The 14,075-nt window shown below is 40.6% G+C and overlaps 1 protein-coding gene across 2 annotated transcripts; it reads left to right on the top strand.

The window, feature by feature from the left end:
• Window positions 1-615: 615 nt before the first annotated feature.
• Window positions 616-13,844, top strand: LOC123447848 (CCR4-NOT transcription complex subunit 11-like). Of its 2 annotated transcripts, XM_045124546.1 has the most exons (13): window positions 622-878; window positions 3,343-3,447; window positions 4,211-4,297; window positions 4,936-4,989; window positions 5,107-5,249; window positions 5,372-5,498; window positions 5,585-5,722; window positions 10,176-10,247; window positions 10,320-10,393; window positions 10,492-10,633; window positions 11,099-11,177; window positions 13,327-13,429; window positions 13,522-13,844. In XM_045124546.1, exons 1-12 carry the CDS (start codon window positions 642-644, stop codon window positions 13,422-13,424), a joined length of 1,356 nt encoding a protein of 451 aa, XP_044980481.1. In that variant the 5' UTR covers window positions 622-641; the 3' UTR covers window positions 13,425-13,429; window positions 13,522-13,844. The 2 variants fall into 2 exon arrangements, with proteins under 2 accessions (XP_044980482.1, XP_044980481.1); XM_045124547.1 differs by having other exon boundaries at window positions 616-878; window positions 13,327-13,844.
• The last annotated feature ends 231 nt before the right edge of the window (window positions 13,845-14,075 follow it).

Below are 14,075 nucleotides of genomic sequence, written 5' to 3'. Positions count from 1 at the left end.
AACACATTATAGCAAATGAGAAACGCTTGTAGCAAATTTAAACGCTCGTTACAGCAAATCTGAACGAAAAATGCTGCGTGATTGGGTCAGCCACCCCCACGGGTTTCGTGACGGGCCGAACAGTTCAACCGAGGTGCCGGCTTCAAACGTTTCCCTTTAGCAAAACAAAGGGCCAACGTGTAGGTTGGGCTGGCCTGTTTCCATTCTAACTATATTATAATTTTGTGGCTCACAATCTCCATAAATTTACTTGTAACTTACACACATATATATATATATATATATATATATATATATATATATATATATATATATATATATATATATATATATATATATATATGCATGTTTGGTTTGGTTGGTCATACCCAAATCTTGTACCTATAAACATCACTTTCAATCAATAAATAAAGTTTGTGAGATTACTAAAAAAAAACTTGGCAAAACTGACTCAAACATTTCTTCTTAAAAAAAAAACCAGACTCAAACAATGAGAAGTTCATATTTCAAATAAAAAAAAACAAAAACGTCCAAATTACTCAATTAACACCGCGTCAAAGCAGCGTCCATCGCCACATTAAACCCATTCACCCCTTTCCTAAGCCCTCCCCGCCCCCCGCTCCCCGCCCGACCCCTCGACCATGTCCCCCAGCAAGGACGCCGGCCCCTCGCCGCCGGCGGCGCCCGCCACCGCGCCTGCCCTAACGCCCTCCCCATTCATGCCCATGTACCAGATGCGGCGGGATGAATGCGCGGACCTCCTCAAGCTGATCTCCGGCGTCTCGCGCCCGCTCGAGGACGTCGTGGCGGATTTCCTCGCCCGCGTCCCGCCCGAGCGCCGCCTCCGCTTCGGTTCCGCCATCAAGTTTATCCTCGAGGTAATCCGTTGCAGCCCTCGCCCTGAACCCGCCCACCCCCTTCATCTGCATACTCCCTCCTTATACCTAGTTTAATCGCCGTTTTGCTTGGCCGGTTGGCCCCGGGCTGTGGAGTGTCAGGCGCATAGGTTTCTAGGTTTTTTCGGGGGGCAGGTCGATCGGTATCCTTATTGATGGAGGTTTGTAACTGGGATTGGGTGAGGGGTGGGTGAACTCTGCAGCAACGTGTACGGCTTTTGTGCGAGAAAGCCTGCTTGTCTATTTTGATTTGGTTATTTTGGAGTAGTTGTTTCTGGAAATTCATGCCAGTTTGCGAAATTCTGTAGTTCTGGCTGCTCTGTCTGGGTTTTAATGGATTGAAGGAAAGGGGCGAAGATTAAGATTCTGTATTCCAGTTCCCTTTTGAAAATTAAATCTCCGATTATATTAGGGCAGAGTGCGGTGGACGAATCCAGTTCGACACTGTCAACACAAAGGAAAAAAAACTCAACTCTGCAATTGTGGACAAGCGGCTGAACCATGTAGGCATCCTCTGATCACTGAAGATGTGACGATTGAGGTATCCTGTTCTTGCTCGATGGGAGGCATATCTCCGAAGCGCGAGCTACCATGCACCCTTTGCCTTTGACTTAAACCTTCGGTAAGTGGCGTTGCAACACAGCCTTTTTGACGAACGTCGAATATGAAGGCCTCATTGTGGTCTTGATTCACCGGCCCTTGAGATTGAAGGTCGAAATGGTTAAGAAGATGTCATAGAATACCATATGCTGGCACTGAACCAAAAAGCCCTTAATTGGGGTTCTCAGGGAGCTCTGGAGAAAAAGATGGAAAATGGAAGAGTTCAAGATCTGAATTCTTCTTCCCATTTTACCGAGATAATCTGACAAGCATGAGCAAGTAGGGAAAGGTAGCAGATCAAATAGTGGAACCAGGGTTGATCATTAGACTTTACGTTGGCTACATGCTTTTCCATTTGACACTTCAAACTGCTTGACTTCCTTCCTATTTTTTATTTGTTGTTTTAGATTTTGAGTGGGATGTTAGTATATTGGTGGCCACTCACGTGAACCACCATGAGGAGTAACATAAGTTGTTTGTGTTTCCTGTGTAGTGTGTGTGCTGTGTTATTTGGCTTTTGTCACTTTACTATGTAACTCATTTGCCAATTTGCTTCTCCTGTTAGTGGAAAGACGTGCAAATGCTTCTTTCCATGTTCTTCTAAAAACCAGTGAAATCATTATGGTATAGGGTTTTTATGAACTTAGCAAGGTTCCACTGGCAATTATCAGTGAATAATATATTAGTATGGAGTTTTCCTTTTCATGTGCTTGCTGTTTTCTTGGTTCTGGGTGTTGGATTATTTCAGGATCACAGTAGATTCACATATCTGGTGGTTGGTTCAGGAGAAAATATTGAAGTTCACCTTTTCTCTTCACTTGTTATGTTGTTTTCAGTGCCGAAAGGACTCAAATTATCATCTTTTTCTTCTTCTCAGTTTCAGTGGGTCTGTTACTGATGCTTTTTGTTTTGCACTTTCAGTGGTGGTGCTTGAATTTTGACTGAATTTGTTTGTTGGAATGATTGATAGTTGGTTTCCATCTCTCACTAGGTTTTCTTCTGAATGTCTAATTACAACAGCCCTGCTGAAAAGGATGACTGTGATTATTAGGATTTTAGGTCAGCTTTCTTATGGATGGCACTGAATGAAGGATTAAACTTGTACTCCCTCCGTCCGAAAATACTTGTCACGAGAATGAATGCATCTAGATATATTTTAGTTCTTGATACATCCAACTTTATAAATTTGTGCGACAAGTAATTCCGGACGGAGGGAGTACTATTTACTAATTATTATCTGTCATGCTAACAGGAGTAGTAATTAAGATACATATCTGAATCATTGCCTTTTGTATTATTGTCTTTGGTAGAATTAGTAGGGTTTAGGTCGTCTTACCTAAGTTGGAATGACCAAATGGCTGATAAGTATGTGGATTTGCTTCCCTTTTTTTCATCATTTTTGCTTGGAATTATACCTTCAATTTGATGTGTTATACTTGACTAGGATCTAGCAGTCCCTTTGATAAGTTGATAGTGAAATGTAGTGCCTGACTGCTTGAATTCACTTATATAAACTTAGCAACTTGTGTTTACATGAAAATATTGCAATTGTGTTTCTAGGACCTTTGTGGTACCTAAATGACAGTGACTTCTTTACATGAAAATATTGTTGTTGTGTTTGGAAAATAGTATGGATGCAGATGTGAGAGTTTTCCAAAACAAGTGCATTTCATATCTAGGTGTCTATTCCTGCACGCATTTCATTAAATATTGCACTCAAAGACCTTCTGTTAATCTATCAACCAACATACTAACAATATTTCATTTGCTATTCTCCTCTTTCTGGAGTTTGTAAGGGAAAATGAAAATCAGGATTTTATTTATGCCATTTTTGTTCATTTTCCAGGACAAGGTGATGTTTCAACCAGCTGAGCGTTTAATTGCATTTGCAATTCTTCATCAAGGGTATTCCTCACAGCTGACAAATCCGTTTGTTCCACTCTTAATAAATGTAAGTTGTAAACTTTCTGCCTATACGTTGTGCTTTCCATTGAGGAATAAAGCCTAACTAGATTATGATCTGTGCTTTTTATTCTGAACTATTGTTTCGCCTTGCTTATGTGCTTGTCATTCTCTTAGTATCAGTAAAGTTGGAACATGAAAATTGCTGTTTAGTATGTCGATTAGTTACTATCTCCACCACAGATTCATCGTCAACCATGGTAGATTATTACTGTTAAGAGGTACCCACTATTTCTCATATTTGAAGTTCGAAGGAGGTTATATGTACGGAAGTACATGGTCCCAACATGGCAAAGAGATCAGCTCCCAGTTGTGGGATATAAGATCCTCATTCCCTTGTTTAGGTAGTTTATCATTTCAATTAGCAAGATACCATCTAGCTGGCCCTTAAGCCAATAAGTGATAAGATATATGGTTTGTTTCTTAGATTAGAATCTTAGGCCTCTATATAAAGAGGTCCTTCTGTGGAGAGTTAATCAAGCAAGAAAACAGAAGAATACTTCTTCAATCTTGACCGTGGGGCGAGGTTCCCTTTCCCGCCTCTCCTGGAAATCTTAGTTCAGAAAAGAAGTCATCATGAATCATAATATTATAGCATAACACTTGAGCTACCCAGTACTCACTATTTCTCTAATTTGAATTCTCTAGTATAGTCCTATACTCTTTTAGTCAACTGTACAATCCAGTTATGTCAGAACAGCATTGATCCTTCCTAGAGTTCCGAATCTGACCATCTAATTTTGCTTTTACAGTTTGCCTGTGACGAGATTTCTGAGAGACCAGAACGTGTTTTTCTCCAGCTTTTGCTAACTTCAGCTAATGGGGACAACAATAAGGAGGTATTCTCATGATGTATGTTTTCTAGTTTAATCATAGGATTAATGGTCAAATTTCACATGCCTCGATGCTGCATGATTGCTGAGATATTGGAAGAAATACTGGAATAGTGCAGAGGAACTTGACAATATGATGTACTTTTCCCAATGTATAATATATTGACATCAGTGTACACATGTACAAATTCACAAAATGTTTATAGAAGTATTGAGAGGTAGCTAGTACGAGATAGAAAATATTGATATCCCAATTAGGGGGTGCCAAGTTAATAGCCTAGTTCAGCTATAAAAAAGTCAATAGCCTAGTTGTTTGCTAAATGGAATTAATATGTGTGTGAATGCCAGAAACTTGATTTTATCAGACTGCTGTGCTTTTGTCTGGCCTTTGTAAAATGTGCTGCCAGTGTCGTAAGTGCAACTTTCTAGGACTGGAGATGCCAGATACCTGCTTAACGGTAATTTGGTGACTATCAGAACTCAGAAGTGGTAAACTGGCAATGCAGTGTAGACAGAAACATTTTGTGCTGTCATGGACTGATAGTCATTTTGTTCGGATTGTAGTTTTTTTTTACCTTGCTGGGATCCAAATGGTGGGTCCACCATTACCAAACTTGTGACAAATTTTGTTATCCTATGTTCAGATGTTGAAACAGTCTGCAGAAGATCACTTGAAGGAGCCTTCTTATGCATCTCAGGTAGATGATTGTACTGTCATATAATTATTCTAAAACTGAGTGAACACAGTTGATAGGAAAAATACACCCAGTATACACGTAGAATTTTTTTGTTCAGAAGAGAATTCTCTTTTATAGGTGTTGCTGCCAAGAGACCAGCTTGAAAGGCAATGCTCCTGCAATGATGTACAGCTACAGACATACACTAGTTGTGCAGCTGCTACAGTTAGAAGTGCTATTCCTGACCCAGATGTTTCCCAAAGCTGTGGTGATTCATCAGGGTACGTAGACTCAACTACTCTCTGCGTGCAATGATTGTTGAAGGGCATTCATAGCGTATAGTTCATTTTCCCCTTCTATTTATCTGATTATGAATTAAGTTTTCCCCTCTCATTATGTTTAGAATATCACCGACCAAACTAAATAGAGATAATGTGGTGACGAGTTTACTTCAACAAACACCACTCAGAGGATTGTCTCCTCCATGGATTAGGCCCTCTCCCCCCAGACTTGAAATACTTGAAGGGGAGGTAAGATTGTTGGTTAAGAGATGTAAATTGTTTATACATATTACCTCTATTTCTAAACATAGATGTAATTCTCGATGAAATTACAGTTGCAGTGGTTGAACCTGGACAACAACCATGAGCCACTATGGGATAGTAGCATGTGTGCTGACACTAGCCGAGGGGCTTCGATCCGTGATTTGGTCGGAAGAGCCTGTAAAGGACCACTTGCACCTGCCCAACAAGAGGTTCTCTTCTACCCCTATTTTCAAATGCATATGTTTTTTAGGGATGGTCTAGGTTGTTCATACATGTGATATATTTATGGGTATGCTTGTACTGCTGGACAACAGTTCCAAAATATGCGAGCATGTTTTTATGTTAAAGGACTAAGTATATATTAGAGATGACTTGCTCTTGAGTAGTTCCCTGCCATTTCCTTGCTGTGATATTTGCATTTCTTATAGTAACACTACCGGTTCTTTCCAATAATGGTCCCAAAGAGGTTCAGTGGGATCATGAATTTGCAGAGAGGAGGTTGCAACAGAATCTCCTCCTTCCACGCTTTCACTTGTACTTGCAGCTGCCGTTATCCACTAGCAGGATCCAAGCATAGTCTAAATCAGGAACCATATTAATTCGTGGCATTGGTATCACATTTCACAACAATATCACTCTGTAACTCTGGTCCCTGCAATATGGGGAAATCAGGAAAAAGCCCCAATGGACTTGGGGTGCTACTGTAGATTACCCTTTCCTGCTCCTTGGGTTCTTGCACTCCTAATGTTGGGCTGTTTTTGAAACACTTCCTTAACATCCTTCCATTTTGCTAAATATTGTAGTCAAAATGATCCCTGAGCTATTCTGTTTTTGTTCAGTAGAGCCCTTATTTTGTTTCTTTTGTTAATGAAATTGTTGTGTGGCAATTAAGTCTTGCACACGATGTCTCCACCAATTGAACACGAACCCACTCTGGTTGGACATTGCAATTTTGTATTTTTTGTGCAAATGATATAGGTTCCCACTTGGAGAGGCACGTTGTGAGCAGAGGCAATGCCCAAAAGTGGATAAGGCCCACAAATATCCAGGGAGCTATGCTCTATACACACTCCCTTCTCCCTCCTGCCTCTTCTTTCTTAAATGAAGCCACTGCCTACTGTTATGCTGTCCCTAACAAGAATAAACAAAGTTGCCAAGGGCATGCTAGGCAAGCACCATTTTGAGGTAGTGTGAAGCGGGAATACACCCTGCAATTGTGATTCCGCGGCGGCTATTGAGCTAATTCATGTAGTGAGCTGAGAAAGTAGTTGGGTGAGACAAGATGACTGGCGTTAATAGTGATATCTTCGCCGTAAAAAATATACAAGGTATGCGTGGACGATTGCCGAGCCTTAGTCTGTATGTCTGAGTTTGCAATTTTACAATAGGAGATGAACCCTTTGAAATTGTTCTGAGTAAAGGGTGGCTGATATACAATAGGCAATACAGAGACAGTAAATTTCAGCAAGTCTAAATATTAATTTTGTATTATTCAGTTTTATGATTTAGAAAATTGTTCTTCATCCCATGAGATTTAGAGCCACAGCAACATAAACCACTGACGCTCAAGGGATTGTGCTGTCACAACTCTAAACCTCAAGGGACAAAAGTATATATTTTCTTATGATTTCTGTGCATTTCAGTTGTATTTTCTACATATGTAAATTTATTGATAGTTCATGGTCTGTTTTATTTGAAATAATTTGGAACTACTAGAGGTTAACCAAGTCATAACTGACACAAATGAAAAAAGGGGTCTAAAACAGAACAGCTATGGAAGAAGTTTGAAGAGATTTAGAAAGCAATGGGATATAACTTAGAAAAGAATGGGATATAATAATAATTAAAAAGGACCCCACTCTGACCATTTAATCTTTCATGAGAGCGATGCAATTATGTGCAGAAGTTACACTAAAATGCTACATGTTCACATGCGATATTTCAAGCAGCAAATTGTACAATAGTAGCAACAATCAACAATGTTTTCTTATAGTGGATATCACTAGTACTGATATTTGTTAGAACATGCTTGGCTTTATTAGAAAAGTTGAAGGTAATCACTCTAAATTGATAACGCTTATAATGATTATGCATCTGTGTTACTATTGGTCTGTTGGCCACTTCAATTTGGTTGTGTTGCAAATGTGATCATCATTTTGTAGGGTCCTTCTATTACATCCTCTTTGCTTATCTTTCATGTTGTTCGATATACGGAATATCCTACTCCTTAAAGCTTTATTTTTCTTGTCTAATGCTAATATTTAGAATATATGTCATACCAGAAATGTATAGTCCCACCTGTTACGGATAAGCTCTTCGGCAAGACCTACAGCAGGCGCAAGTGGAGAGGTGGTAAAAAGGCGGGAGAACCATAGGGTTGTGGCTAGCAACGAATTTGAAAAATCAGAATGTTGTCTCCAGAAATATTTAGTAATTTGATACCAAGTTTTAATACTCGATTACCTTAGCATAATGGTTATGGTAGGACTCCCCTACTAAGGAGACTTGTATGTTGTCAACAATTAAAAGTTTACGAACGCACACAGAATTAGAAGTTTACCAAAATTGATATCTTTCTCTCCATTAGTTGACTGACATGACCAATTAGCTGGAAATGGACCATCCTTGGTTGAGGTCTGTTATGGCTTATGGTGAGTGGATTGGAGGTGAACAACATGATCAACAAGTTCAACTCATGCCGATGCCGGTGAATGCATGCAACGAGACCATGATGTCTTTAGTATTGGGTTCATGTTGATCTTCCTCACCATCAAGTTCCAGCTAAGAGACCCTGACCACAAAACAGTGGTTTATGTCAATTTGGGGCGATGCTCCACCAACTTCACAAGTCAACTGTTTGAAGCCACGTGGGTGCCTTGATTCTGTGTATGCCAGGCTAGCATCATGACTGTCAATGTGGCCATTCATGTTAATGAGTGCCAGGCTAGCATCATTATAAAGCTTGGCGGTTGTTCCCGAAAACTCGGAACCCTCGTTGTTTGGCCAGACGGGAGGGGCAACAATTAGCTGACACCAAATTGTTATGGGCTTATGGCTGATGTGTAAAGCAATTCGAGGATGAACAAGAGAATAGGTTTTCCATGAGATAGCTAGAAACATTGCTTGCCCTCCTATACACATCGGGAACTGTTTCCAGCCCTGACAGGGCTCCGAGGCAAATGCGAGGGAGGCTTCTTTGGTATTTCTTGCTTAACATTCATTGATTATGCCATCCTTTATATAGAAGGGTTTCAACTAAAGACAAAATGCGTCTTATTTTTTTTTCTAACACACACACACACACACATATATAGGGATTTCCTAATCTGTCTCTAATTCTTAAAACCTATAGAATGCGAACTCATGCTGGCCAGTTTCAGTGCCTATATACCGTTGCTACTGTAGTGCAAACACCCCTTATGTTGGGAAGCCCTCCCCTCCCCCTCCCTCTTAGATGTGTCCATAACTTTGAATGCCTCTCCACTCATGCTGCATGTGCAACTTGTAGAGTTTACCGTTGATCTCAATGCACCAAACTTTATCCCGGCTTATACCTCGGTGGTTCGGCCTAGCACTACCCTGACTCCAAAAGGATGGGATTAAGGACTGCACATAAGAGCTAACCATGGAAGTTAATGAGTGGCTTTGTGATCTCAATGGCGCCATGTCTCTTTAGTATGGTGGACCCTTGGATCAACTACCATCAATTTCAGATGTATCCAGAAGAAGAGCACAAGATGGCTGTCCGCATCCTTGTGTATACTCTGAATGCTTTGTCATGCCAAGGGGCCAAGAACGGGGTGTCACCCTGTTGGCTAGGCATGCAAGGAGCATGCTAGCCCACCAGCGTTCGAGCCCTGAGTGGCGTTGGTGCTTAGAGATTTTCTTCTATAAAAATAAACCTCCAAGGGCGAGGTCTTGTTTTTTATGCCAAGGGGCCAGCAACTATTGGTCTATGGCCAGCATTCAAGTCACAAAGATTATCTACATTTGTATGTCCGTTATATCAAACGCTTTCTTAAGTTGGAAGGATTATACATTCTTTTAAGTTGGAAATATTTGACTGCTTTCTTAAGTTGGATAGGTTATATATATTTGAAGTACCAGGTTCACTTCGATCATCAAATGCTTCATTATATTGTGAAAATGATGTTAACTATGAATTGCTAAACTTTAGGTTTACAACCACGTAGCACATTGTTTACTCAATCTTGCATCGGAAGATCCAAACACAATAGCTACTGTGATGACATCACAATTTTGCAGCCAATAATGAAAATGGCTTATTTCAGTTCGGTCCTCCAGTTTTGTTCTCCTAAAATAAGGAAAATGGAAGGAAAAAGCGACTTCATTGCAAAAAAGGAATAAATGAAAACTGCTAAACAGGAAAGTCAGTGTTATAACCACGAAACGAATGTGTCGTATCTTTGGAAACACGAAATGCAGAAATAGTTATAGACGACTAGCATCTACATTTACATGCATAGGTTGCACCAGCCAAATAAGTGTTTACCTTTTTTATAGAATGAAGAAGTGTTTTACCTAGGCCTGCATGACTACATGTGTCAATGGTTGCTTTATAGTGACCACAACCCCTACTCTGCTAATATACTGGCTACTTCGATCATTTTACATGCCTAATGGATTCATATCTTGTTGCAGCAAGTTATTTTAGATTTAGCCAGGGACTGGAAGCTAGTTTATCATTGCGGAATGACACCAGAGAAGCTTCCCGTATGTACTCCTGACATCATGTTGAAACCTTTCCATGCTTCATGTTAAGGGTTACTAATGTCCTTGTTTCAGGACCTTGTTGAACACAATCCACTCATTGCTGTTGATGTTCTTTCAAAACTGATCAATTGTCCTGACATGGATTCGTATGTATAAAAGATGTTTCATTTTGTCAATTCTGTATTTTTCAATTTATGTGTTTATCTGATCATAACATTTTACACACATGCTTTATATTTGACAGCTATTTCAATGTTCTTGTGCACATGGAAATGAGCCTGCATTCAATGGAAGTTGTAAACAGGCTTACTACAGCAGTAGATCTACCGCCAGGATTCATTCATGACTACATCTCAAATTGTATTCGGTCATGCCAAAATATCAAGGTTTGTTCTTTTGTACGCCATTTTTCTTCCAGGAAGGTCAGAGGTGACAATCTCGGATTGTTAGTAAATATGATTCATAACAATAGTTGGTTGATGCAAGTTTACGATAAAAATTGTATTAGTTTCATTCATTGCACCCAAAACTGACATTGGTGGTTTGGCCATTTTATTCCTCAGCTTGTAAATGCTTGTTGGTTGATCCCTAGGTGGTAATTCTCTTACGGTTGACAGACATTAGTAATTTCTTCATTATTTTATCTGCATAGAGTCGTTTGTGTATTATTTTGTATTTGTGTAACATTTCTATGCATTTATAACATGTTATGGCTGTAAGCTTATTCTTAACTCCATATTCATAAGATTTTCACTCTCGCAATGTTCTATTATTTCGTTTTCTGCAATGCATGTTACTGTCTTTATTATGTTGAACACTGACAAGAAATTATTTGATAACATTGCTTGCAGGATAAGTACATGCAAAACAGACTTGTGAGACTAGTTTGTGTTTTTCTACAGAGTCTCATTCGGAACAAGATAATAAATGGTGAGTGTGTCAATGTGCAATTGACAGATTTCTCTTCTGAACCTTTTTTTACACTTATCACTTGATCTATTCTGTTTGTACGAGTCTACATGTATCCATGAATTTTTCTGGTATAGAAGCCTTTGCATCTTGCTTGTTCTTTGCAAGCTACTTTTGTTTGATCTATGTATAGCTATGAATTGTATATTGCATCTTGCTTGTTCTTTGCAAGCTACTTTTGTTTGATCTATCTGTAGCTACGAAATTTGTATATGATATGCTGTGATAAATGCTAAGCTGATAAAGCATATAGCACTGTAAACATCAATCCCAGATTTGTAAAATAGTGTGCATGCCATTGTAGGTTTAAATATATACATGTGAAAATTAACTCTGTTTTGATTAATTAAACAATTGCACGTTGCCTTAGTTCAACAGGATTTCTGTTCTGTGAATATAACTTATATAGGGAGTGTTTTGTTGTACGTACCAGTTACCACTTGCCAGAAATGTAAAACGTTGGACCGTTGGTGTTTCCCTGGGAAGTTTAATAATTTAACAGGGTTTGCACATTATAAGCTGGAATTTAAATTGTGGAGATTGCATGCCCAAGAAACTCGCTTAGCTGTTGGTAATTATGTCGGTACAATTATAGAAGCAGGGTTCAGGAACTTATTTCCCAAAAGGCTGCTGCCAGTGGTTTCCTTCCATTTTCCCTTCTAATTTGGGCCTTTTCAAGGTTGATGTTTTCATCATGTCTAAGAAAGTTAATCGAACCGATACCATTTAGTCCTTGAGAGCATCTACAACCGGAATGAGAAAATCTGCCCCCCTATAAGTCCGCAGAGCTCCCTGGAGTGCTTGAGCTCGCCTTTTCCCTTTCCCTTGTTTTCTTTTACTTTGTTGTCAGAACTTGCTCGAACTCGGTTGTATTTCAGTTATCTTGGTAATAGAAAGGGGAATAGCCTGGCTAAAAAAAAAAGTCCGCAGAGGCGTCCGCCCCTCATTTGTCCACGTCCGCAGCCGTCCCCCTCATCTTGAAACCCTCAAATCCATACATAAGCATGCAACGTGGATCGACACGCGTACTTTCATAGTTCATACAGGACTTAGGACATAGTTCATACAGGACATAGCATAGGGAAGTTCATCATACATGCCGTTGGACTACCAAAATTTGGTATGTTCTACTAATTCATAGGACTAGAGAGGAAGTTCAACCACAGCAGCCGCTGCCCTTGACCTAGCCCTTGTCCTTGTCCTCGACTCCCCGTGGTCGTGGTCGTAGAAGTAGCGCTCGTAGACACAATAGGGGTCGAGGCAGATCTACTCAGTGCCGGAGTTGGATGTGTTGGACACGGCACCAAACATATTCAGATCCTCCTCTTTGGGGGGAAGGCCGATGATGGTACGAACGGCCCGGGTTTAATCCACCACGAGATCATGGGTTTTCCGCTTCGCCAGGATCCGGGCACGGGCATCCTCGTCGCAGGCCGCCGCTGCGCGGCAAGCCTTTGCCATTTCACATCGGGCACACCACCGCAGTGGCAGCATCCGGCTCATACATGGCCATACGCATTGCTGCCACTAACCTCAGACTACGAGGCCGACATCGCGGGACAGGGAAGTGCAGGGGATACGCTGAGCCGGGGCGTCGAAACCTTCTGCCAGGGACCCGCTCAGCCGCACTCACTGGCTGCAGGACAGAGCGGACTGAGCAGACTGGATTTTGTCTAGGATTTTGTCTGGGGTGGGGATAGGGACGGGATTTTGTGGGGTCAAGATGGGCCAGTCCGACGTGGCGGGCATGCCTGGGGGTGTTCAGGCCATCCCATATCCGGCCGCCATATGGGCTGGATAGGAGGGGTGGCTGACATTTAGGGCGGAAGTGGTGCCTGACATTTAGGCGGAAGTGGGTGTCTGGTTGTAGATGCTCTTAATTTGGCTTCACGCAATGTTCTAGACCATCCTGGCCATCTTTTTAAAGACAAAACCCACTGGTTTCTTGAATCCTGCATATTTTCTAGTTTCATACCAGTTGCATAAAATGTATGTTAATTGGGAGATTGATGATTTGAATCATAGAAGGGTTATGGTCATCCGTGTCATACTTATTTCTTTGCTGATTAAGATCAGAATGGTTATACTGTGAAGTATTTGTTTTGTGCAGTTGAAGATCTATTCATTGAGGTACAAGCCTTCTGCATCGCGTTTTCTCGAATAAGAGAAGCAGCTGGTTTGTTCAGGCTTCTCAAATCTCTAGAGTGAAGAAGGTTGTATGAGTTACCGGAGTTCAGCTCTATAAACAAAAATTTCATGCTGTACATTCATAGTCTTATAATTTCGTGTTGATCTGCCAATTCAGGGTTGTACTTCATAGATGATAGCCCTTGTTGATGTATTTATTGTCATTAAGTTGTTCCCCTCACCTGAAGAAAGGTCAGAAGATATGAGGACTATTACCCAGGCTCCGGTAGTTTGGCGGAATCATTTTAATGTGGACTTAAACCACATGTTGTTGAGGTGAGAAAAATTAGCAATTACCTTTAGCCTGTTGAAAGATAGCTGAACAATGGGCACCTGCTTCTCAGTTCAGGCTCCCGAGTACAACTAATTGCAGAGATATCATAATTTGGATTCAGATGTAAAGACTAGTTGTATTCATTTGTGCGATGCTTTGTTGGGTAACTTGGGTATCTCTTTGTGGTTCTGTTTTAGTGGCCTTACTGTGAAAAGGTTGGGTATGCGGAGTTGCTGACCGAAATGTTAGTCTACATCAACCAACAAGGTTAAAAGTCTTGCGAAGTTGCATTGCTTGGAAAGCCTGGTCGTTTCCTGGTGCATATATGCCTAAACTTTGTGTATAGAAGATGTTCTGATGGTGTTGGTGTTGGCAAGACGGGAACAGCCGGAACAAAA

This window comes from Hordeum vulgare, chromosome 4H (assembly GCF_904849725.1).
Source record: "Hordeum vulgare subsp. vulgare chromosome 4H, MorexV3_pseudomolecules_assembly, whole genome shotgun sequence".
Classification (NCBI taxonomy): domain Eukaryota; kingdom Viridiplantae; phylum Streptophyta; class Magnoliopsida; order Poales; family Poaceae; genus Hordeum; species Hordeum vulgare.
Note: the sequence above shows the minus strand (reverse complement) of the source record. Positions and strands in the feature narration are given on the sequence as shown.